The 23009-nt window shown below is 34.2% G+C and overlaps 1 protein-coding gene across 7 annotated transcripts in view; it reads left to right on the forward strand.

The window, feature by feature from the left end:
- The window catches only part of LOC113504804 (high affinity cAMP-specific and IBMX-insensitive 3',5'-cyclic phosphodiesterase 8), a 144708-nt gene that overhangs the window by 44935 nt on the left and 76764 nt on the right, over positions 1 to 23009 (forward strand). For 4 of the 7 annotated variants that reach the window (XM_026887280.1, XM_026887287.1, XM_026887314.1 and 1 more), the window contains exon 2: positions 9485 to 9573. In XM_026887280.1, coding sequence (XP_026743081.1) covers positions 9485 to 9573 — 89 coding nt within the window. Of the gene's footprint in view, positions 1 to 8193; positions 8408 to 9484; positions 9574 to 14906; positions 15935 to 23009 lie in introns of those variants that run through there. The other 3 variants (XM_026887295.1, XM_026887265.1, XM_026887272.1) reach the window with 3 other exon arrangements.

Genomic DNA, 23009 nt, shown 5'->3' on the forward strand with positions numbered 1-23009 from the left:
TTAGTGCAGGTGGAAAAGAGACAACGCTCTACAAAATGTAGCGCGCCCTCTCGCTTCTACAACAGCTATAATCTAACTGTAAGAGGTAGCGGTTGGCCCTCAGATTGCTGCCTAGTTACAAATGTCACTATAGTAGTCAGTGTACGTACCAAGTGTCCTCGTGCACTTGATACTGGCCGATAAGACGCCACGCCGCGTGACGTCACACCATGATGTGTGCACAGATATAACGAGACAATTCAAAAAGTATAGCTGTCACCTACGTCATTTACTGTATTTATCTTAATGTTTGAATTTAGAATTTGTTGTTACAATACGTGAGATTTTTCCGTTGTGCTATCTGGTTGAATGTTCCAATATTTTAAACTAGCTGTTGCCCGCGACTTCGTCCCCGTTGGTAGAAGTATAAGTTATGATTTATACCTGCCCTGTTTTTTTCACATTTTTCATTGTATCTTCGCTCCTATTAGTCGCTGCGTGATTTTTTATAATCTAAAGCCTTCCTCGATGAATGGTCAATTCAACACAAAAATAATTTTTCAATTTGGACCAGTAGTTCCTGAGATTAGCGCGTTCAAACAAACAAACTCTTCAGCTTTATATATTAGTATATATAGATATCGAACGCTATTGTTGTAAGTTTGAATTCTTCATCGATATTCTATCGATTGACATAACGACTCATTTGACGTTTTGAAACGTCATGAAGTGATTAAAAAACAACGTCGTGATGGTTTTGAGATTAAAACCTGCTTGGAATATTTTTTTAGACGTACATCTACAGTCCATTCTCCACAGTGTTTGTCATATGAAACAATCAGTCTCGTGAGAGAGGCATTAGGGGCCGACTGTTTCTACTAATACATTGATAACTGGCAGCCTTGTGCTAATTTAACTTATTATTACCTGTTACGTAGGTTCGCCTGCGTTTTACATACGTGAATGTGATTTTTAGAGGTAAAGGAACTATTATTAGTGATATCAAGGTACTAAAATAGAATAATATAAGCTATCAATTTTAAAACTATGTATTATTTTCAAGGCGTTTAAAAAAAATACTCAGAAAAAATGCCTCATTGTTGAACGTGATAAAATTGATACTTTTAGAGCAAGACATTCATATTTGCATAACCTACTTATTAATTTAAGAAGACCTCTAAACTCACCGTTAATCGGAGCACTTAGATTTTTATATTCTTATTAAAACCAAAATCAACGATAATTCTTAAGAAAGTCCCCCTTGAGTAATGAATCGTAGTTACTGATAACATATCAAAACATGCAAATTTCCTGCAAAAAAGAATAAAAAACCCTGATTGAGAGATAATTTAATTTAAGACATAATTAATTTATGTATCAACTTACATATTAAGCCCTTATCAACATTAATCCCAATTTTAATTATGTTTATAGATTACCCAATATAATTAAGATAAGATTAAAGTGAAATTCTTTAGAAGTAAAAGCATTAACGTCTTCGTATCATCGTATTTACGGAAAATGGTCAATGTCAACTTCTCCAATTTTTTACCCTAGTAGTTTTCCCATTATTTAATGGATTTATTGGTTTGTTATTCTTAATATATTATTGGAAAAGAAGTGCTAGTAGCAACTCTTGCAGTAAGTCTATTGTGTAAGAGGGGTGCCTTTCCATGACGTATAGCACGCTGTCACACGTTCACGACTGACTTACAACAGCGTTACTGAAAGCATTGACGGCAGGCACTCAAAACAAGAAAACGAACGTCTATGAAAGTTTGCTCAAAAAAATTTACTATAGGAAAATCTGGTAAGAAATGTTGCAAAAAGTTCCTAGCAGTTTTGATAATTATTTTTGCGGATTTCGTCTTAAGAGACACTGGCCGCTTGACATTTTTTGCGTTTAATATTATGAGTAGAATTATTAAGATTGTTTCTGGCAAATATCTGCAAGGCAGACTTATTTCTGAGATTCTTCTGTTTGTAGATTGCTATGAGATTTAACTTAAGATTGTGTTTTGGGTAGCCAGCCAGGTAATACTTTTTAGCAGTCATATAACATAAAAATAGTTGCTAAATATCTTTTATATGTTTTGGAATTCGATAAATGTTATTCTTAACTTCATTACCATTGATAAATGTATTAAAAAGAGAAAAATAATTTTGAAAAATTTAGTCCTAATTTTCAATCTTAATCTTTGTTACTTATTAAATCAAAAGAATACTTGCGACTAGTCTTACTAAACAATAATAAATATTGTAAAGTATGCATAAGTGTGTATAAACCAAACCCCCTCTTTCCTTAGGTACTAAATATACATAAAACCTTCTTATACATTAACAAAACTAGGTAACTAAGACTTCTCATCTGCTAAATGCAAGAAACCTCAACTTACTTCAAAAGTAATAACTTCCAAGCAATATTTAATGCACAATGAACCAGGTGCATAGCTAAAACTTAATTAAACTCCACTAGGAATTCGAGAAACTAAACTCTGCTCTCGGTTTGCTGAACTAAATTATCTTTGGCATTTGAGGGTATTTCGAAATAAACTTCTTCCTTCAAGGGTTAATTAAGACTTCAGGCAAGTATCCTTGGTTACTTCGTCAGACTATAAGTGCATTAGGTATGTAGAAATAATGTTAACTGAAATAACAAGTCATGGCTTAAAAGAAATGGCTGATACTTTTTTTTTATTTCGCTATTATTCTATTTTCTACTTTTGAAAATAGAATATTAATATATCTACATCATTTTTACTGTGTTCTAAAAGCTGTACAACCGACATTTAAAATACAAATATGAAAAGGACTGTATGGTTCGGGAAAAAAACACAAAATGGCGATCACGTAACGACTAACGACCATTAGGGATTTAAGGAAAACCATATTTGAGACAACAATAAAATAATAAATATTCTATTTTGAGAATAAGACCTTCTTATTTAAATAGACATACATTTGCGAGATTTTATATTTCACTAGCTGTTGCCCGCGACTTTGTCCCCGTGGGTAGAAGACATAAGTTATGATTTATACCTGCCCTGTTTTTTTTCACATTTTTCATTGTATCTTCGCTCCTATAAGTCGCAGCGTGATGTTTTATAGCCTAAAGCCTTCCTCGATGAATAGTCTATTCAACACAAAAATAATTTTTCCATTTGGACCAGTAGTTCCTGAGATTAGCGCGTTCAAACAAACAAACAAACAAACTCTTCAGCTTTATATATTAGTATAGAGTATAGATAGTGACCTAACGACGTATACGTATCTAAGATTCCGATTTTATATCACACAACGCCGTCTTCTCTCAAACTAAGTAAAATTTGTATTATGAGTACTAGAAAACCGATAAACATTACTATTTTTTAAATACACACACATTATTTATGTTATTAAACATACCCAGACACAGAACAAACAATCTTACTAATTATACAAAGATGTGACCTGGGCTGGAATCGAACTCACGGCCTCCGGTCAGTGTCACTAACCACTAGACCAACATCCAGCCGGCCATAGGCTTCTTCAATATAACAAATTTAAAAAATCGATACTCCTTGAATATCAAAAAATTTACTAAAATACAGGAAGGTTTAAAGTTCTTTAAAAAAATGGTGCCTATCTTTTATCCTTTACTTTAGGAGCGAATGCTCATATCAAGTATGTAGCAAAACAAGGAAAATCCCTTGATCCAACAACACTCTGTATCTGCTCACAACATTGTATAAGTTCACTATTAGTACCTCTATTGTGATGTAAACAATGATCTGGTGACGGTTCTTCTAAAACAATAGCCACAAAGGTTTTATTAAAGGTATTTGTTACAAGTTGATGACACATATTCTAGTTTCATGGATGGACAAACAGCATTGTTTCTAGTTTACTAGGTATGATTTCTATACATACTGCTATATAAATTTCGTATACAAAATTCTCGAGCCATAATGTCAGTTAAGTTACGTAAAAATAATGAATCAAATCGGTTCATCCAGAATTCTGAGGATTCACAAAAAAAAAACAATTCTTCAATAAAAAATGTTTAATTTGGTTAAATAAAAATCATAAAAATCCTTATACCTCAGATAGTCAATTCACCAAATCATTATAAAAAAGTCACATTAAAAAATTTTGCTATTCGTTTAAGAATACCAAAAGAGAAGATAAGTTAATACAAACCCACATCTAAGGACATAAATAAATAATGTCGAGGTCGGGCCGGTGCAAGAGGTCAAGGTCACGTGATTAGATGTTGTGTCGGAGATGAGCCAGATGTAATATCCTTGTTACCTGTTTGTTATATTACGGGATTTAGTTGACACGGGAACATAAATGAGCTTTATTTTTTAAGGTCCCGTACCTGAAGGGTAAAAACGAAATGCTATTACTGAAGGAGCGCTGACTAGGTTGTCTCTCCGTCACTAACTTTTGAACCGTGATGACTTGATAATAGTTTAAAAATTATGTATTTATTTTTCGAAAAATAAAGATTTAGGTGAAGCAATGTTGTTACGGTCGTATATTAATTGGGTGTCTAATAAATTTGTACCTTAATAGCCACCCTGAATTTGTCACCTAACCGATTTTATTTGCCATTTAGCCTATAACTGCGGAACCCAGTGTCGCGATTTCGATTCTCACTTGACGGGTTTTATTATGAGTGATGTTCTGACTTGGTTTACTTTTATTTTTGTACGTATTTATTTGCTTAGAACTCACTTTCCTCATTAGTGGATGTATTATTTATAACGAGGGTTGAGATTGCCCAAAAATATATCTAAGTAGCTAGTACCAAACATACACCGTATACATATCGCAATTATCGAATAAGACCTCAACATTCTTAGTCAAAGAATTTCAAAAGTATTAAATGGCTTTTGAGAGAAAATAAACTCTTTTCAAATCAATATTAAACGGTGTTCCAGTCCATATTAAATATGATTAAACCTCTTTCATAATAAAACACCAAACAACAATCTTTAAGCATTCCGAGACATAATAAATTTAATTCGAATATAAATCAAGCGATCGGGTTCGCGACAATCATCTGACACATCTTCACTATGAAACCTTGAAACAAAACTATTACTAACGTGGGAGCAAGATGGCACTCTACGTCGCATACCTTCATCTCTCTCTAACAACAACAGTTTTACTACAACATTCCATAGTACAAGTTTTATACTGATTGATGTCATTTCGTAACAAATACGGGGGCAAGTTATCGATCATTCTCTCGCATTGGCTCCAATAACAGGTTCTAACAATAGGCCTTCTATGCCGTATGGAATGGCAAACGTGCTCGTATATGGATCGATAGCTGATTGCGCGCGCGACGCTAGATGAGCCAAGAGAATGACGGGCGAAACTTTCTAATATCTGACCTTGAATTTCTTGGAGTTTAACGATAAAGACAGTCATTTGATGACGAGATCTAGATTCTTGTGGATATTTGCATAATGCTGAGTTGTTTATTTAATCTATGTATATTGATGCAGTTATTTTTGTTTTTGAGAGGTTATTGTCAATGAATTTATTGGATGTTTTTTTTTGGTATTTGAGATACTTTAGTCAACGTAAGATTATGCAACGATTTTTTTCTAGTAAATAGGTAAGGTTTAGATTAGTTAGTACTCTAAATTACTTAAAATAGATTTTAATGTTAATGCCTATAAAAAATGACTTGATTTGATATGAATTTACAATTGAAGCACATAAAAAAGCTTATCGCTCTTAAAATTCAACTTTTCTTTCACGTTTAAATACGTCCATAACCTAAATTCAGGTACACTAACCAAGCTCAAATTTTACCTAGACCTAATTGCTCCACAAAATATCTTGCTTCAGCTATTCTATACAACAGCTTCTGTAACAAAGCTCTCTGTGTTGCGTCGCTACCTTTTGTGCGTCACAAAATATGAGCCTATACGTCACTATGTCACAGCTATTCGAGAACTCGGCCATTGTTACAAAAACACACTGTATCTGAAATTCGCTGATAGTATTTGCGATCAATAAATTGAATATGTTACGGGCGTAGGTTGTTGCTTTGATGTTTTGTGACATGACTATCGTGATGTTATTAATAAGAGCTTTGCAATTTGTTTTTACTATTTTGATGACACTGATCATGAATTGTGGCGATAAGTTTAGTTGTAGGTAATCTCTTATTCCAAGGGTTAAGGTAAAAACGTTTTGGATTGGAAGAAGACCAACAAATTTTATCTGTATTATAAAAAAATAATTAATAAGATAATTCAAAGTTCTAATTGTTCCAAGCTTAAAAATTCTAAACCAGTCCGGTGAAATTTGGAATTATGTGATGTTCAATTGTTTATTACCCAATAAACCATTGAACATCACATCACTATTCTAAAATTAAAAAACTAATGGACTTCTATAAACACTTTTTATGACAAGTTCAAAAAACGAACGAAAGAGAATTCAACCTTGTCATCCGCAATGCAAATTGCAATCTCGAGCAAAAACAATAAAAACCATACTTCACATAAATTATTCCGGAACTTTCGCGAATCAGGTTGAGTAATCTTCTTTATACGTTGGATAGGTGCCATGTCCCAGGAACTAGCGGTTGGGCATGCATAATAAATGTGCTCACTTGTATTAGCTTCGCGAAATTAACTTGCAAAATGGCCGACTCACCTGCATACTCCATACTAAACCACCTTCCACCATCTTTTAAATAAAACTTGCTACACTTGTGTAAGCGAGATGGACGTATACGTCTTATAGCGCTGTCTCTGTTCTACAAATACGATAGTTTTACTTTCATAGGTGCAGGTAACTTTGGTTATCTGACTTGAAACTGAACGTAATTTTCTTTTGACGCTCAACTTGCCAAGAAAATGGAGATATAGTGACGTGATCGGAATATTACTCAGGTATATCGATTGATTTTGAGTTTTAAATTAGTGGTGACTGACAAGTACCAATAGAAAATCGGTTGCATCCAAAGAGATTTTGATTTTAATAATGTTTTTAAGTACATAGATCAAGTTCTACGCAAAGTATTATTATGTTAGGGCCTTTTCAATGCAGTTTACACATCAATATTTGGTTTAAATTCACGATGCCTTACGCTCTATAATGTTTTTTTTTTACTTATTGTATTTATTTAATAACATTTGATTGTATCCTATCCAGCTTGATAAGATTTGTGTAATAAAATACGTAGGTAATAATAATAATATTCAATGATAATAATCAAGTGATATTGTGCGTGAAAGTTGTTTAGACTCACGTAAGCAAAATGGAATAAGCAGACCTCCCACTCATAAATAACTAAACACCGTCACTTTTGCGCAATTAGCGAGTTTAATATACATTTTTGTTGTAGGTAACTAGTTTTTATCGATTACTATCAACAAAATATAGACATTACACTAAATTATGTACGATTTATTGGTTTGGTAAATATAAACTAGAATTTTTATTTTTTAGGTTGAATATAAAAGTGCAAACAATGTGCTATTTAGAAATAATCATTTAACATAAAATTGGGAGTTTTGAAAATTCACTTGTTTTATCACTTAACCGATGCATGTACACCTGTACGGTGACATTTGGAGAGAGTGATTTGTGTACATATCTAATTGACTTCCTTAATGCACATAAAAGCTCCGCTCCCCTGACATTTAAAGTACAAGACTGTAAATTCCGCGGGTGAATATGCGAGCAATTCCGCTCGTACTAAAGTGCGAAGCCCACAATTTGTCAACAAGTAGCGCTGGCAGTATATCACGAGGCCTATCAACAGGCTGTCAGCCCGTATCCCTTCCAGTGGGTTAATGTATGCTCAGACCACACTCGTCCTACATTCACCCCTCTTCTTCGATCAACTGTCTCGGCTTGACGGCCATTACCTAACCGACCGCTTGCGCGCTCTACAAACTCCACGCCGCGACACCCAAATAACAACGCACACACAAAAACCACAACAAACTCTTATAACAATGTATTACGGTCGAAAATTTAATAAAAATTAAATTCGGCGAGTGCAAAATTAATTTGGCGTCATCTACTCTACTCGCTGTTTACACTGGCCCGTCGACGTTCGTCATTTAATTAATTCGATATTTGAACGCGGCAAAGTGCTGTCATTTCTTTCGGCCAGTGTTTTTGTAACATTGTGTTCGGATCGAAACTTTGTTGTCAGTCGCGAAATTAAAAAATAATAGATTTCTTTGACAACAGTGTTGATAAAAAATATTGGGCGGGAATTGAAATGGTGTCGTGAAATTACAACGAATGTGGTGATAACATCGAAAGTGTATAAAAATGTGTAAACTAGTGATGTTTATAATAAGGTGATTTAATATGTGAATGAATATGTTGGCTGGTGAGGAGGCCAGCATCGAATTGGTGCAAAGGTGGCTCCAGAGACGAGACAGCGATGATACAGACACAGGTTAACACAAGATTTGTATAAACATAATAATATCTACTCTCACAATATTTGATTTAGGATAGACTAGCCTAAAAAAAAAACTTCTTACGTAATATTTTTTCGCTATTGGCTCAATAGCTAGCAATCTAACATCAAAGTAGCCGCGACTAGACATTTAATTAAATAGATACTACTAGTATTTAAATATCAGACCAATGAACATGTCAAAAGTTGATATGAAACCTGTCTAGTCCGTAAACATTCATAACACTGCACTTAACGATCAGAAAGTGATATCACAAACGATTGCCACAGATCTCTCTTTTACAAAATCTTAGATAAAATCAACATCACTAAATTTGTTTTTAATAGGCGTTGTTTATTCTATGGCTGTATAGTAAAGGCCTTTACCACACTGTTATGTCATTCGAACGATTTTTGACTTTAGAATAATATACGTTGATATCTGGCTGTTCAAAGAATGTCTTTGCAACCACTTTTTTCAAAAAATGTTTTGATATTTTTCGGATTACTTCTGCGCGCTTTTTTGTGTTTGGTTTTAATTTCCTTGTTTATTTTGAATGACAATAAACTTTTAATATAAAACCATAATCTATCTTTAGTTTGTACAATTTGTAAGTGCAGGTTTATTCTTATGAATTTTGGTTCAAATAATCGCAGAGCAATACGAAAACCATCTTTTAGGAATGGCCAGTGCCTGTGGATGTGGAAATCCTAATTCAAATTGTAATCAATACCAGAATTATTTATTTGTATAAACATAGGTCGTGAAAATGTTCTTAAAATAAATATAGTATTTTCACTACACTTTTTAGTACACTATGTATACTATGAAACATGCAATGAATGAAATGAATTAGAACTATTGGTTTATTTAAGACACCGCTTTCGCCCGCGAGCCCGTCCGCTACAATTTAGTCTCAGAACAACTGATCGTGTTTATCACACAAACATTTGTCCTGGGTGGGAATCGAACCCACGACCTCCGGTGTAGCAGTCAGGATCACTAACCACTAGACCAATAAGCAAGTAGTACACATGTGTCCAGTATACTTGACAGTCGTTTTATTGTTGCAGGCAGTTCCAGCGGGTCGCCGGGGGCGCGCGCCGGCCGCCGCTCCTCGCTCGCGCTCACCCCGGAGGACGAGCCCCTAGTTGACGTCGCCGTAAGTTGCTCAGCACATATTTATTGTAGTACATGTTAAATATAGTTAGAGAAACGAAAGAGGTTAGTGACATGATAAACTTAAGTATGAACTGGCAAGTAGAAGTGTGTTGCCGATACCAAATGTTTTTTTGAAGTCAAACTTCTTTAGACATGACTAGGAGGTAACTAGACGGCATATCAACGGAAGTTCAGTGAATATTTTTTCTCTTCTATCTCGTATGTGAAGAAGATATGGTTACATGCACCTTTTTTGACAATAACGTATAGATTTGTTAAAATGAAAATTGATCACAAAAGTTAGACACTGTAACTTATTCTGTATATTGTAATATTTTCTCCCACCATCTTCTTGTTTTCTAAAAATAACTGGACTAAACCAGTTATCAGCTCTTTGCCTGGACTCACTATGACTAACATTTTATAATTTTAGATAGGTTTAGATAATGCTTAGGATAATACTACTATTCTAGAAATCTTGTCTGATCCATGATTAGAGAATTAAAACTCCCTTGATTATGGACCTCTTATTGAAAAATTTTAAATGATAATTACTATCGACACATATAATATATCATTATTGATAACATCAGTTTCCTATAAATGTTTACAACAAAGACCCGCTCAAAACCAATAAGCATTTAAATACATAATCTTAAACCACAATGCATTTACCTTGGAGTTAAATTCAAGGGAGGACTATTAACGGCAATATTTCGCAAAAATATGACCAAGTTCTTGAAACTAAAACAATAAAATCACACTGAACCACTTCATTAAAGAACAATCCTGTTTTCTCCTCGACAATACACAAATGTAGTGTAGGTAATAATAATTATAAAGCGGTGTTTACACTACGATATATCTTCAAAAATATTTTACCTCAACTTATTTCTTCATGTATCACACTATATCCCACAGCTGGGCAAAGGCCTTTCCTTAAACTCCCCATGAATTTCTCCCCATGAAGGCTTCCAATCTCACTGAATTCAGCTGAATATAATATTTCACATGGATTGACCTAACCTCAAACCATTTAGCTAAATAATACAGTATTCCATAGCGAAACTGGTTATTTTATGACAAAGGATAAACCAAAGTTCAACGTGTGCCTGTTGGGACAAGCGGCTTAAGGTCTTAACCGAGGCACGGACGGATCGTATCGGATATTTGTAAATAGTCACCGAGGTATCTGAAATATCACCTTTTCAGATACCTCGGTAAATAAATGCTCTAGGACAATACTTACTTAAATTTTAATACACAAGTATGGGACACTAATTTTTTAATGATTTCGAAGCTGGGACATCCTTCTCCACATACGCTCGTTATCTGTAGAAACTCTATGTACAGTTTGATCTCAGAGTTCAAAGGAAGTCCAAAAACACCTTCATCATTTCAGAAAAGAGTACAGTGTCAGGTTTTCTAGCTGTTGCCCGCGAGCCCGCCTGCTACCAATCAAAAATGATCCCATAGCAATATAAAATCGGGATAAAAACTACCCTATGTATTAATCCTGCTTATAAACTATCTATGTACCAAGTTTTGCTTTAATCCGTTTTGCAATTTTTACGTGAAATAGAAACACACAATATGCATGCATTCGTACCTTCATCGATCCATACATGCAAACTTTCGCGTTTATAATGTTAGTAGGAGAGTATCAACGTGTAAACATGGCATAAGTAATGCATGCAGAGTACCTCTGACAATTGGATTCTGGCGCCGAACCAATCAAAAGGGTCAAGGTTCAGATCTGCGTGAGGCAAAACACTCAAGACACTCGTACTTATGGCATTTATAAGTACGATTCCATCTGTTGTTATTAACTCAGTAATAATTTATGTTAACTCATAATTGTCACAAAAATTACGTAATTTATTGTAATGTGGCTTTAATTTTGTGCCGTTTGTATTTATTTTTATAGCTTTTAAGTACTGAACGCGTAATGAGCATGGAAATAAGTAGCCAAAATCAATTTATTGAGTTGACAAATTACTGACATCTGCTTTCGTTAAGTTTTCGTATGTATTCCCGTGAAGTTTCTAAAGTACTGATTCGATTGTTATGAATACTAAATAACTCTAAGGGCATTCTTGTGCTAAAAAACACAATCAGCAAAAAATATAAATAAACGAAAATTTAATAAACGAACATTTGTATGACTAAACTTTGCGTAATATGCATGGTGACCCTATTGACATATTCAATTAAAAAAAACTGTAGATGGATCCTCCCAGTGGCGTGCACAGAGATTTTAGTCAGGGTAGGCAAAAAGAAACGGCCAAGTGCGATTCTGATTCGCGACTCTCACTGTTGGTACAAAATGTAAAAAAGGTTACCCATCAAATTCACGACCGTAACAAATGATGCTTAACCTCGATTTCTCGGTGATCTATGAAACTGTTTACTCTCTAAATAACTATCAACGTTCATGCCTACAGCCAAAAGACAGACGGACAGAAGGCCAGCCGGATTTAAAATGTAGTGCGGTAAACTTTGTAGTTACCTACCTAGTGTACCTAGCCAACGTATTTGAATATTAAACTTTTACAGCTATCTTTTCGTCAGATCAATTATCATTGAATCGCAGGTAGTCAATAACGTATACATTTCTTTAAACGTTTTTCTATTGACATCATACCTATCGTAATATTGTAACCACGTACGTAAACACGAAAATAACCATTTCGTTGAAGTTGGTACCAAGCGGGAATCTTACCAATAAATCGTGTCAAAGGTACTAAATAGATATTTTTCTGTATTTTTTTGTAAATAAGTTTAGATAAGTGAAGTAAATCTAAGTATAGTTTATAATGGATAGGGAAACAGAACAAGCGATTTCTTTGTATCTACGAGCAACTCGTTAGACTTAAATCATTATGTTTTCTACGTATTGTTTTGAACGATTGACTCACCTTTCTTAATTTATTAGATGTCTTGCGTAGTTTTATCTATTTCAAACACTTGTTTTTATCACAGAAAAATAGTTTTAAAATCGCACTTTTTGTGTTATGAGCACACGCCGTTTGAAAGTTCACAATTATTAATCAATTTTTCACTCTTTTATCGACTTATATCAAATAAATTAAAAACCAACGACCCAGAAAACGAATTATGACAAATGAAAACAAAAATGCATCGAAAAATATTGCGGCTCACTTTACGATAATCACTGTCAAAACATAACCACAGATAACCGCTCATGTCATCCGCTGTCTTTGTCGTGCAAAGGCAGTGTCTCTTTTATCACACACACTAACAAAACGCAGACTATTTTGACATTGTGTGACAAATATGTATAGGAAAACAGACATAGACACATTGTCATGACTACGAGTCTGTCACACGCACACATGCTTAAAGTACCTACGTCACTGAGACATCGAGTTGAAGTGTCTTTCCAAAGGGAAAACGGTGCCAGCGGCGGCGCACTTCGGCAAAAAAGTGTACTAATTTTGAAATATTGATAATCCTCCCTTGATAGATTATGTTACAACGTGTAATAGATAGATGGCGCTGATACATGTTTTACGAATATTGTTTATTTTATGGATAGTAATTATGTACCTATAATATCTGAATTTCTCAGGGTAGGCAGTGTCTTTTTGTCTCTATGGACTGCACGCCATCCTCCTAGTAATAGAAAAGCACTTTACCAAACAATTTTGCATGCAGACAGGAACATGATTTTCGATAAACTTTTCCTCTACAAACGATTTCTAGGGCGTGGGTGCGATTCGTGGATACAACTATCACAAATATGAACGGACTTGAAAAACGTATACGAAAATATTTTTGTAGGTTGAACAATATTATAGTTGTAGAGGACGATTGAAAAACTATCCCTAAGAGGACAGGAGATGATTTTTAACATACCCATTTTGGTTTTCGGGATCACGGATACCCATCTATCTATCACTTTCATTATGAGTAAGATTGTTACAGTTGTGTCAGCAACTCTACGTCGTTCAACTTCACATGAAAGTCTTATTTTATGTGATGGCAGCATCGTAAATGGACGTATAGCCGACTGTCATAGGTTTCCACTCCAAACCCACAGTGCACGACGTTATGCGGAGTTTTTTCGATTCACTTTCATTCGATCCCCGCGTAGGACATTTGTGTGATCCACGAATGCTTGTTCTGAGAGTGGGTGTCTTTGTTTCAGTAACTTGAATCTCCGTAAAACCCCCGCCATATAAGTAATGCATTGCGTAATACGGGAATTGTTTTTCTTTAAAGAAATAAAATGCACGAAATGGAAAAGTCAGAGTGGAATTTTCAATACTCAAAGTATCATAGCTCAGTTTAGACACTCACTCACTACGCAAACATCATTATTCAAACCAACAGGATGTAATGAATGCACAATGTGTAATAATATAGCTCATAAACGCTGAGCTTGCTCGTCTAATTGCGAATAGTCGTGAAGGAATTCATGTTCATCTGTAGGAACAAAATAGGTTAGTTTTAAATACAAAACTACACCTTGTCTTAATCTTTAAAGAATATAAACCAGATGACGAATGGTCTCTGCAGTTAGCCTACGTGCAGGCTTTAAATGCTTTGGCAATTGATTTTTAGGTAACCTATCCTATTCAATAGCTCGAAAAATACTCAGAGAAGACCATCACTGCTATACCAAGTCCTTTCTTAAAAATCCAAATCAAATCAAATCTTTATTGCATACCATAATGTTACATAGGTGTTAAATTATAACTAGGTTCACTGCTCATTATGGACCATGTCGGGCACAGCAAAAGTAAGAGAGAAGAGGACAGTGCTATTTATAAATTAAAATTATATATTATGTATTATGATATATTTTAATATTATGTATTGCATATTTGTAAATAATCTTCCTGTAATTAAAGGCTATATTAATTGTCTCCAAGCGGATAAATTTACTTTTAAATTACTATAAGCAAAGATTGTTCCCGATTGAACTTCTACATAACATAAATTTTAATTCATAAAAACATAACAAAATTTCATGCCGACACAAAGGAAAAGGAGTTAGCATGTAACATAGGCCACGCTCACACATACATACCTACATACACACAGAATTATGCTTACATCGATAAAAACGATACATACTAAATCCGTGCAATCAATAAATCCTCAATTAGCGAAATTTGTGCGATTAAATGTAAATATAAATATTGCTTAAGTTTTAGATCAATGTTTGAAATATGATCCTTTATTAACATAAGTAACAAGAAACCTCGAGTTTACAAACGTTAGCAGAACATTTTGATTGCTGTATTCTATGTACAAGTTATTAATAATCTGTAGGTAAAATAAAATTAAAGGTTATTAGGAAGATACCCTTGAAAAACACAAAATGTACTCTATCTTAATCTACGTTTTTTAAATAACAAATAATTAGACGTAATCAGTGCGACTGAAATCGATAAGAATTATCGAATGTCCCACACAATCGGATAGGTCGTAATGTTTTAGTTTCATTTAGCGCATTGTCAGGAGTGTACACGTATGAATTCGAAAATATACTGAAAGCACGTGCGGTCATATGTTCTGTTATAAACAGTTCTGTGTGAAGTGAAGTTTCGTGTAACATTAGTGAAAATCTAGTTTTAGAGATAAAGTTTTCAGCTAATTGGGTGCAATATCTGTAAGAGTGTTTTCCTGTAGATCAACAGATATATTAGCAAAGTGACTACTTTAAAACTAACAGTATGTAACCCCGAATCAATTATAAGTAATATCATCATTATCGAACAGCAGAACACTATCTACATAATCATTGATGTTTAGATTGGCATTGATTTTTATTCGTAGGGCCTTATAGTCGTGCCAGACTGTAGATTTATTATGTAAACGGTGATCGTATAATGGATTTCATCTTTTCCTGTTTATTCAACCGAAAATACGAGTAAACAGTAAAAATGGACAAGAGCACGGAAAATGTAGTGCAGAACCAACAGTCGGATAAAACTAGGAAATTGGGATGTTGGGCCCGTTTCAAGAGCTTGTTTGAGGAGAGAGGCTTCGATTTGGAATACGAATATGCGACGAGAAATGTGAGAAGGATTAGTTTGCTTGGCGAGAATCAGGACGCTGATGGGTACCGACAATTAGAAGATAGAAAAATCTCTGTTGACAAAAGTAATAAAGCAGCAAACTCTAATAACACAAACACCTCAAATACCATAGACGGTGAACTCACCGGAGTTATAAACTTTTACGAACAGTTTGCGGTCCTAGCTGATGATACAAAAGAAGACAGTGACGTTTTTAAGAAATCCAACGTTAGAAATCGGGTATCCATCAGACCTAGTATTATGCTAACTAATATTGCCGAGGAAACTGGTGACGATGATGATATTGAAGAGGTAAGTGAAACAAAATACAACTGCCCAATCAGAAATGTATCGGGAAAAATTGACGTAGGATAGTTCATAATTTTGTTATCTTATCAATACAAGTAGGTGTGGATATGAAAGTTAAGGCGCTTATATGATTCTGATTTATTTTTTGTCAATTTCCTAGCTTTTGTCAAACATAAAATTAAATTGTGGATATTTTACTTGTCTTACTAATATCATATTAAACGTCAATGTTTATTTGGATGGATGGATTTTTGTTACTCTTTCTCGCAAAACGTCTGAACGGATTTCGATGAATTTTGGTACACAGATATCCCGTAGGATCATTTCTGATTTGTAGCTGGCCTAGTAGGTCATGTAAATTTGATCTAGGAAATTGTATTTTTTTTCCTGGTTTTCCATTGAACTTTCTTTCTGACATAGCGAGTCTGCGTATACATTTAAACCAGTCCAACTAAATAAGTGAAACCAGATCTTTTTAACGAGCGAAGTTGAACTGGTTTCGAGTATTGGTGACAGATTACCTTGTCAATGCATGCGTAGATAGAATTGAATTAGTATGTTAGCTTGGCTGGTACAACGCCTGCGGCTGTCGTCTTCCAAACGAAACATGACTTTCTCTATAATTGGATTGAGTGATTCGATACGACAGGATGTTCCAATTAGGTTCATTGTATGTCGATTTAGACTTAGAGTTAAACTGTATTTTGTTAATTGTTTAATTACGAATAACTGGTTCTACTTCCTTTGTTCATGTGACAGTTTTGGAGGCTTGTCCGGCAAATTTTTACTGTATTTTTATATTTATACCTATTTTTTTATTGAATATTATTTTCACACTTGTGTTTATATTACAAAAAGAGGTTTTTGTAGTATGAGGTAATTATTGAAGCAATTTTTAGTACAGAATCCTGTTTAGGTTATTTTGCACTGCAGGATATTTTTTCAAACATTATTTTACAAACATCGAAGTGTAAGTAAGCGTTGAAACGACCGAAATAGGAAATTTTCCCATTTGTTGATATCAGTGTTTCACTTTTATACTGCTAAATACATGTAAATGTGATACTATCTCTCAGTCACACAAAAACGTCATGCAAATCAAATTTAAGTTAGAATTCATCAGCCGCCCTTGTGTCAGTGCCCGGCTTTTCGGATTAATCGAATATTCTCTTGCCATACGCGAATAATTTGAAACCCGAAATCCAGCAGTAGCATAAACGCCACAGCAGCATTGTAATGGTTTCATTCACCTGTGTGAATGCAAGGCTAGTTATGTAGTGGTTACAAAGTCAATGATCATTGTACACGACGTTCTGTGGATTCAATATTGGCATAGGATTGTGTGATCCACAAATCATAGGTAAAGGACTGCGAGGAAGGACTGACAAGCGAGGAAAAGAGGCACTCCTGGGGTCTGGAGCCACGTGACGTCACCAGGCCATCGTAGGCGCGGATTTGCGTACTGTGAGTCTGCTTGGCTCACCTTCGATTAGGGCCAGGCGCGTGCCAGACGGCTCGTTCTTTTTCGAGTGTATTCAGGCTGATGTCTGCCTGGTTGTCTGAAACTGTTAACGTGATTTGTGTAGGTACCTGATACACAAAAGGCAAAAGAAAAATCCTGGACTGAAATTTTGAGGAAAGTACCAGATCGATAAGAGCAAGCCTTTGCCAGTACGTTGATACTGGCAAAGGCTTGCTCTTGGTGGTGATGAATGTGAACATATGAATATAATAAAATATTTTATCGTAATACAAGCTTGTAGGGAACAACGGTTAGTACCCAACAATTAATGTCATAAATATAATGAAGATAACCTATAAGCACCTGTTTATTTTATCGATACGGCTAAAATAACTTCGTTATTAAGGTCAAACAACTAGGATTTAAAATTGTAAGGAGCTAGCTGTCTTTCCGTCCGTCTCTTAGATACGATCATTTGTTCTGTGTCTGGGTGTAATTTATCTATATTATGTATTTATTTAGAAATATATAAGTATGTTTATCAGTTGTCTAGTACTCATAATACAAGCTCTGCTTAGTTTGAGACTAGATGGCGTTGTGTGAATGTTGTCCAATATTACTATTACTATTACTATTATAAATTTAATAATATTATATAACAAAAAATAATATAAAACAACAAAACCGTAATAACAACCTCAACCACTCCCCTGTTTAAGGCTTTGATGAACCATGACACGACACATTTCCTATTTGTTTCTGTATTTTCAAGTGACACACAGCAAAAAAATTACAACATCGACTATAGAAAAAAGTTAGTTCCATTCTTAAAGATTGGAAAGGAAATTAACAATGGTATATCCGGGGAAGGCCTATGTATTTAGTCGATAACGCGATTAACGTATGATACGAGTACATAATTATAATAATGAAGTACGATAATCGAGTAGTAATTTGAATTGATTTAAAAATAATCTCTGTTTAGTATAATAAGATTTATTCATTCAAGATATTTAATAAGGAAGTCATACTTTAACTGTTTAATATTTATTTCCTTAATTGATAGCTAATCGTAATCAGTTTAGTAGCATCGCCGGCATACTGCTGGTAACATTCACTGATACCACATTTAGACGTTAAAAATAAATATTTTAAACCATTTTTGTTATTTATCTTAAAAAAAACTTGCGGTTTATAATCTCGTGTGACGTCACTTACCAGTAGCACAACTTACAAGTCACACTATTAAGTAATAATAAAGAAATCACAGTAAGATACCTTAGACTAGGCACGACTTTGTCTAGATTTCATTTCTTTTTAGAGATAAACAAACAGGTCCATTAAGACTTTTCTAGTTTTATACGGAATGTTTTTGGTGTTGTAAAATAGTTCTCAATAAAAGAATTTAACAGGTCATTCAAAATAAATCTTTAACTTTTGAGAATTTAAGGTTAATTATTCCATGAAACATCGGTACAGCGAATATGCATCTGCAATAATCCTCTTTAGTGGGAGTATTGGAAGTGATGTGTTCTAATGGATTATGTGATGGAGTCATGCTTCTGTCAGTCAACTGGCTGATCTGCCCGGCGCAGGTAAATCGCCAGAGGCAGTGTGCAATGCTAATGCTAATGGCAATGCTATGTATAGATCAGATGAATCCGAATTGTCTTAAACTATAATTAGGTATAGAATATTTATATTCTTTAAATTAAACTAACGACGTAAGTCATTCTTTTGGAGTACATACTGAAACGAATATTTTCAGAATTCGTTGAGATTATGTGCGTTATTGTGTGTCGTGGTTACCCTTATGCTCTAAGCAAAGTACAAATATAATTTTACAAACAATATCTACTGATTAACTATTTTGAGACACCATTTCCAAATGATGCAGGAAAACAGCCATCGTTACAAATTTTCAGCTTTTATAAAATAACGTAGGTCTGGGGTCCACTGGCTCTTACTCTATAGGGTGGTCTTATAATATCTATAAATATCAGTAGATATATTCACTGCAACCCTCTGCCTCCCCTTCAGCTCGACGATTGACTTACTGACACCGAGCGACTACGGCGCGATGCATTCTGCTTTGTTAGGCAATGTCACGCGGCTGACCGAACACATGTCATTACGTGAATAAAGTTACACGCTTGTTCATCGTGTCATGTGCTCGTTGGAATTTACTCGGATAAGTGACAACTCGTAAGGGATTGTGGTAATCAATGCTTGTATCTTCTCGATTTGGGGCTAGGACTTTGTCTGGAGACGGATCAAAAAGAGGTATTAATATTAAAAATGTCTGTAAGAATGTGATGACGATAGGTGGGGGAAATTTATAACCGTATAGTAGGCAAATCACAGGGGTATTAAATTAGAAAAAGTATTAAAAAAACAGGAGCTAGTTGAATAAAAAGGGCAGGAAGGAGAGGGAGTGGAATTAAAAAGGGGTTTTATGCAGCAGTGGATAATTCAAGGCTAATGATGATAATATGTGTTCAGGATTTATTTTACTACACGCGATTTTTGAGACGAAATCATAACGAAAACGCCGCTTAATAACCTTTACCTACCCCTAAAAAATTGTGAATCCATCTCCAAAAAACATGATGAAAATAATATAGGCGCATTATTTAATAGAATTACATTACTAATTATCCTTGAGTACTTGAAATCTGGCCTCGTTTACCTTACCGTATCGGTACACGGCCGGTAAGCGCCACTACCCCGATGCCTGATAACAATCTCAAACTATAATCTCCATTACAATTTATATTTTATCAACCAGCCATCAGACGACTCGTTGAAAACATTTGTACGACTAGGATGTGTGTGTTTATCTAGATTCTGTATCTTTAATTACAATTTACTTGTTTGTTAAGCATGTTTTGTGTGATTGTGGTGATGATAATTTTTGTTCAGCCTTTACCTTGTTTGTTAGAAATTTAAGGACAATAGTTGTGTAAATTGCTGAAATGAAATGAAATCATTAAGAGTATCAGTCTTGCTATACTCAATTCATTTCAACGAGTTAAAAAGAATACTCATAAAAGTGATGATATTATACTAGCAGTTGCTATTCAACTTGCAGAAAAACAATAATTTATTTCATTTTATATTTCGGGTTAAAGATGATAATTTTTGCGTGCATTGCGTTTTTTCAAATTCCAAGCTTTCTTGGATGGATTTTTGAATTGATCATTTGCTACACTTCGTATGGTTGCGGCCTTTTCACGCTTTATTCTACTGATGTTCTATTTGTACTAGTGTTCAGCTCAATTTAATCTATTGTTGGCTACTTTTACCAAACTGTACAGTTTGAGAAGTAAAACTCCATTCTATATCTAATAAACTCCACCAACAAAAATTTTACCTTGTTAACCTTCCTAATCTTCATTATAATTGCCGTCACCTTTTTCGTATAAAAATAAACACGTATTACGGTCTCGATTGAAAGATTTACTCGGTTGACATTTCGACATTAATCTTAGTCGTCGCATACGAACATGTGTCCCCCAAGTAATTGGTGGCAGACTAGCGTCGGATGTCCTTTGTACGTCAGACCGTGATAAGAAAATTTGACATGAAAGTCATTATCTTTAGTATAATGTGCTTCTGACGTAGGTTTTTTATTGCATGTGTAATACGCACGTGTTGGCTGAGTCTTTTGATAGTCACAATGAAAATCGACATTATTGTCGATGAACTTTCAGAATCCAGATTCAATTGAACTAATTTGTCACCAAGACGAATAACTAACATTTCATCGAATGATTAAAGTGATGGAATTAGTTTGGTTTATTATAAAAACGCGACTTATTTAAATCTTTATACATTTAAGCTTTTTTGTATTAGTAAATAATTTAAGTATCTTTTCTCAACCTTCAATGTCAATTCATAATCTATATACTTCTATATACTAATATATAAACCTGAAGAGTTTGTTTGTTTGAACGCGCTAATCTCCAGAACTACTGGTCCAAATTGAAAAAATCTTTTTGTGTTGAATAGACCATTAATCGAGGAAGGCTTGAGGCTATAAACCATCACGCTACGTCTAGTAGGAGCGAAGATACAATGGAAAATGTGGAAAAAACAGGGCAGGTATAAACCAAAACTTATATCTTCTACCCACGGGGACGAAGTCGCGGGCAACAGCTAGTTCATTAACATCTGTTTTATCACTGAATAGATTACTGCCATCTTAAGGTATTTCTAGTTTCGTCCTAAGTAAATCTTTTTTACGTGATAAAAATTGTTTATCAACAATCACTAAGGAGCTATTTGACTCAATTTCTCTTACGTTGATATATAAAAATGTAATCATAAAGTGATCATAAAAGTTCGCGCGGACTATTTTCTTTCTAATATTAGGAATGTAAATGAGTAGTGTGCTAAAGTTTTCAATGAGTTTGTTGGCAAGGTGTTTGATAAATAATCATAGGCAGTGACGTCACAATTTCCTTTGCAGAAATCACAACTATTTGTAAAAAAAAAGATAAAGGTTCTAATGCAGATAAAGAAGTTCTAATAAAGCGTATTTACAATATAATAAAGTAGTAAAACCCGTGAAGTAAAGAAGAGAAGAGAGAGACATATACATATATTTTCTTTTTTGTTACAGCAGCAAATATACATAATGTGTAAAATTTTAACTGCTTAGCTATCACATTTCATGAAATATAACCTGGGAGACAGACACATACGGAAGGACGGACGAACAAATGATCAGACAGAATTACGTATTTTGGTTCTGTAACCATAAAAATAAGTGCAATTTTGGGTTAAATCGAACGCTTTTGAATCAGAACTCTTAGCACGTACGGTTTAAAGTACCTAGCATTTGTATTTAAGTATCATAATTTGTATGGAGATAGATAAGATGAATTCAAACTCTGTATACTAATGAAGTTAACCTTAGAAATAGTTTGACGAATTTTCTCGTGTAATCGCTTCAGAAATTCAAATAAAAATACTTACAGTTGTACTACAGAGGCAAGAGGTACAAATCTCAAATAATTGGTATTTGAGATTGAGTAAAATTTGAACAAAATTTGAATGTCAATATAAACATTGAAAACTGTTTGGACAAAAGTTTGGTACAACAGTCAACACAGACTGAAAGCAAATAAATTAAATTCCAAAACTATTGTATAGTTGTAGAAGATTTTGCGTAAACAACAGTGTGAGTAAATAGTACTAAATTGATATTTATTTGTTCGCTCGGCGCGGTGTGACTGCGGGCAGCGTCAGGGCTCTGATTTATATCGACGTGTATTAGTTTTGTGCTTTGTTCTTTATCACGTAGTTTCTAGTCTTTTACGAGGTTAATTTTAATAAGCTTTTCTTCTCCTTGTCCTATTTCTAAATTATTTAGGTTCACCATTACTCATTCATTCATTTTCATATCAATCTCTTTTTTGGTCTCTTTGATATATTCACTTACTGTCATATTAATTACGGATAAATTTCCATGTTGTTCCGCTGTTTTAACGTTTCTTAAGTCTTTTCGAGTCCTTCTAAAAATATTAACAATCACTTTAGCACATGATTTACCTTTCAACTTATATCTAATGCTACACTTAAAAAACCTCACACACCCCTATTTCTTGGTTT

This window comes from Trichoplusia ni, chromosome 2 (genome assembly GCF_003590095.1).
Source record: "Trichoplusia ni isolate ovarian cell line Hi5 chromosome 2, tn1, whole genome shotgun sequence".
In the NCBI taxonomy this organism is placed as follows: domain Eukaryota; kingdom Metazoa; phylum Arthropoda; class Insecta; order Lepidoptera; family Noctuidae; genus Trichoplusia; species Trichoplusia ni.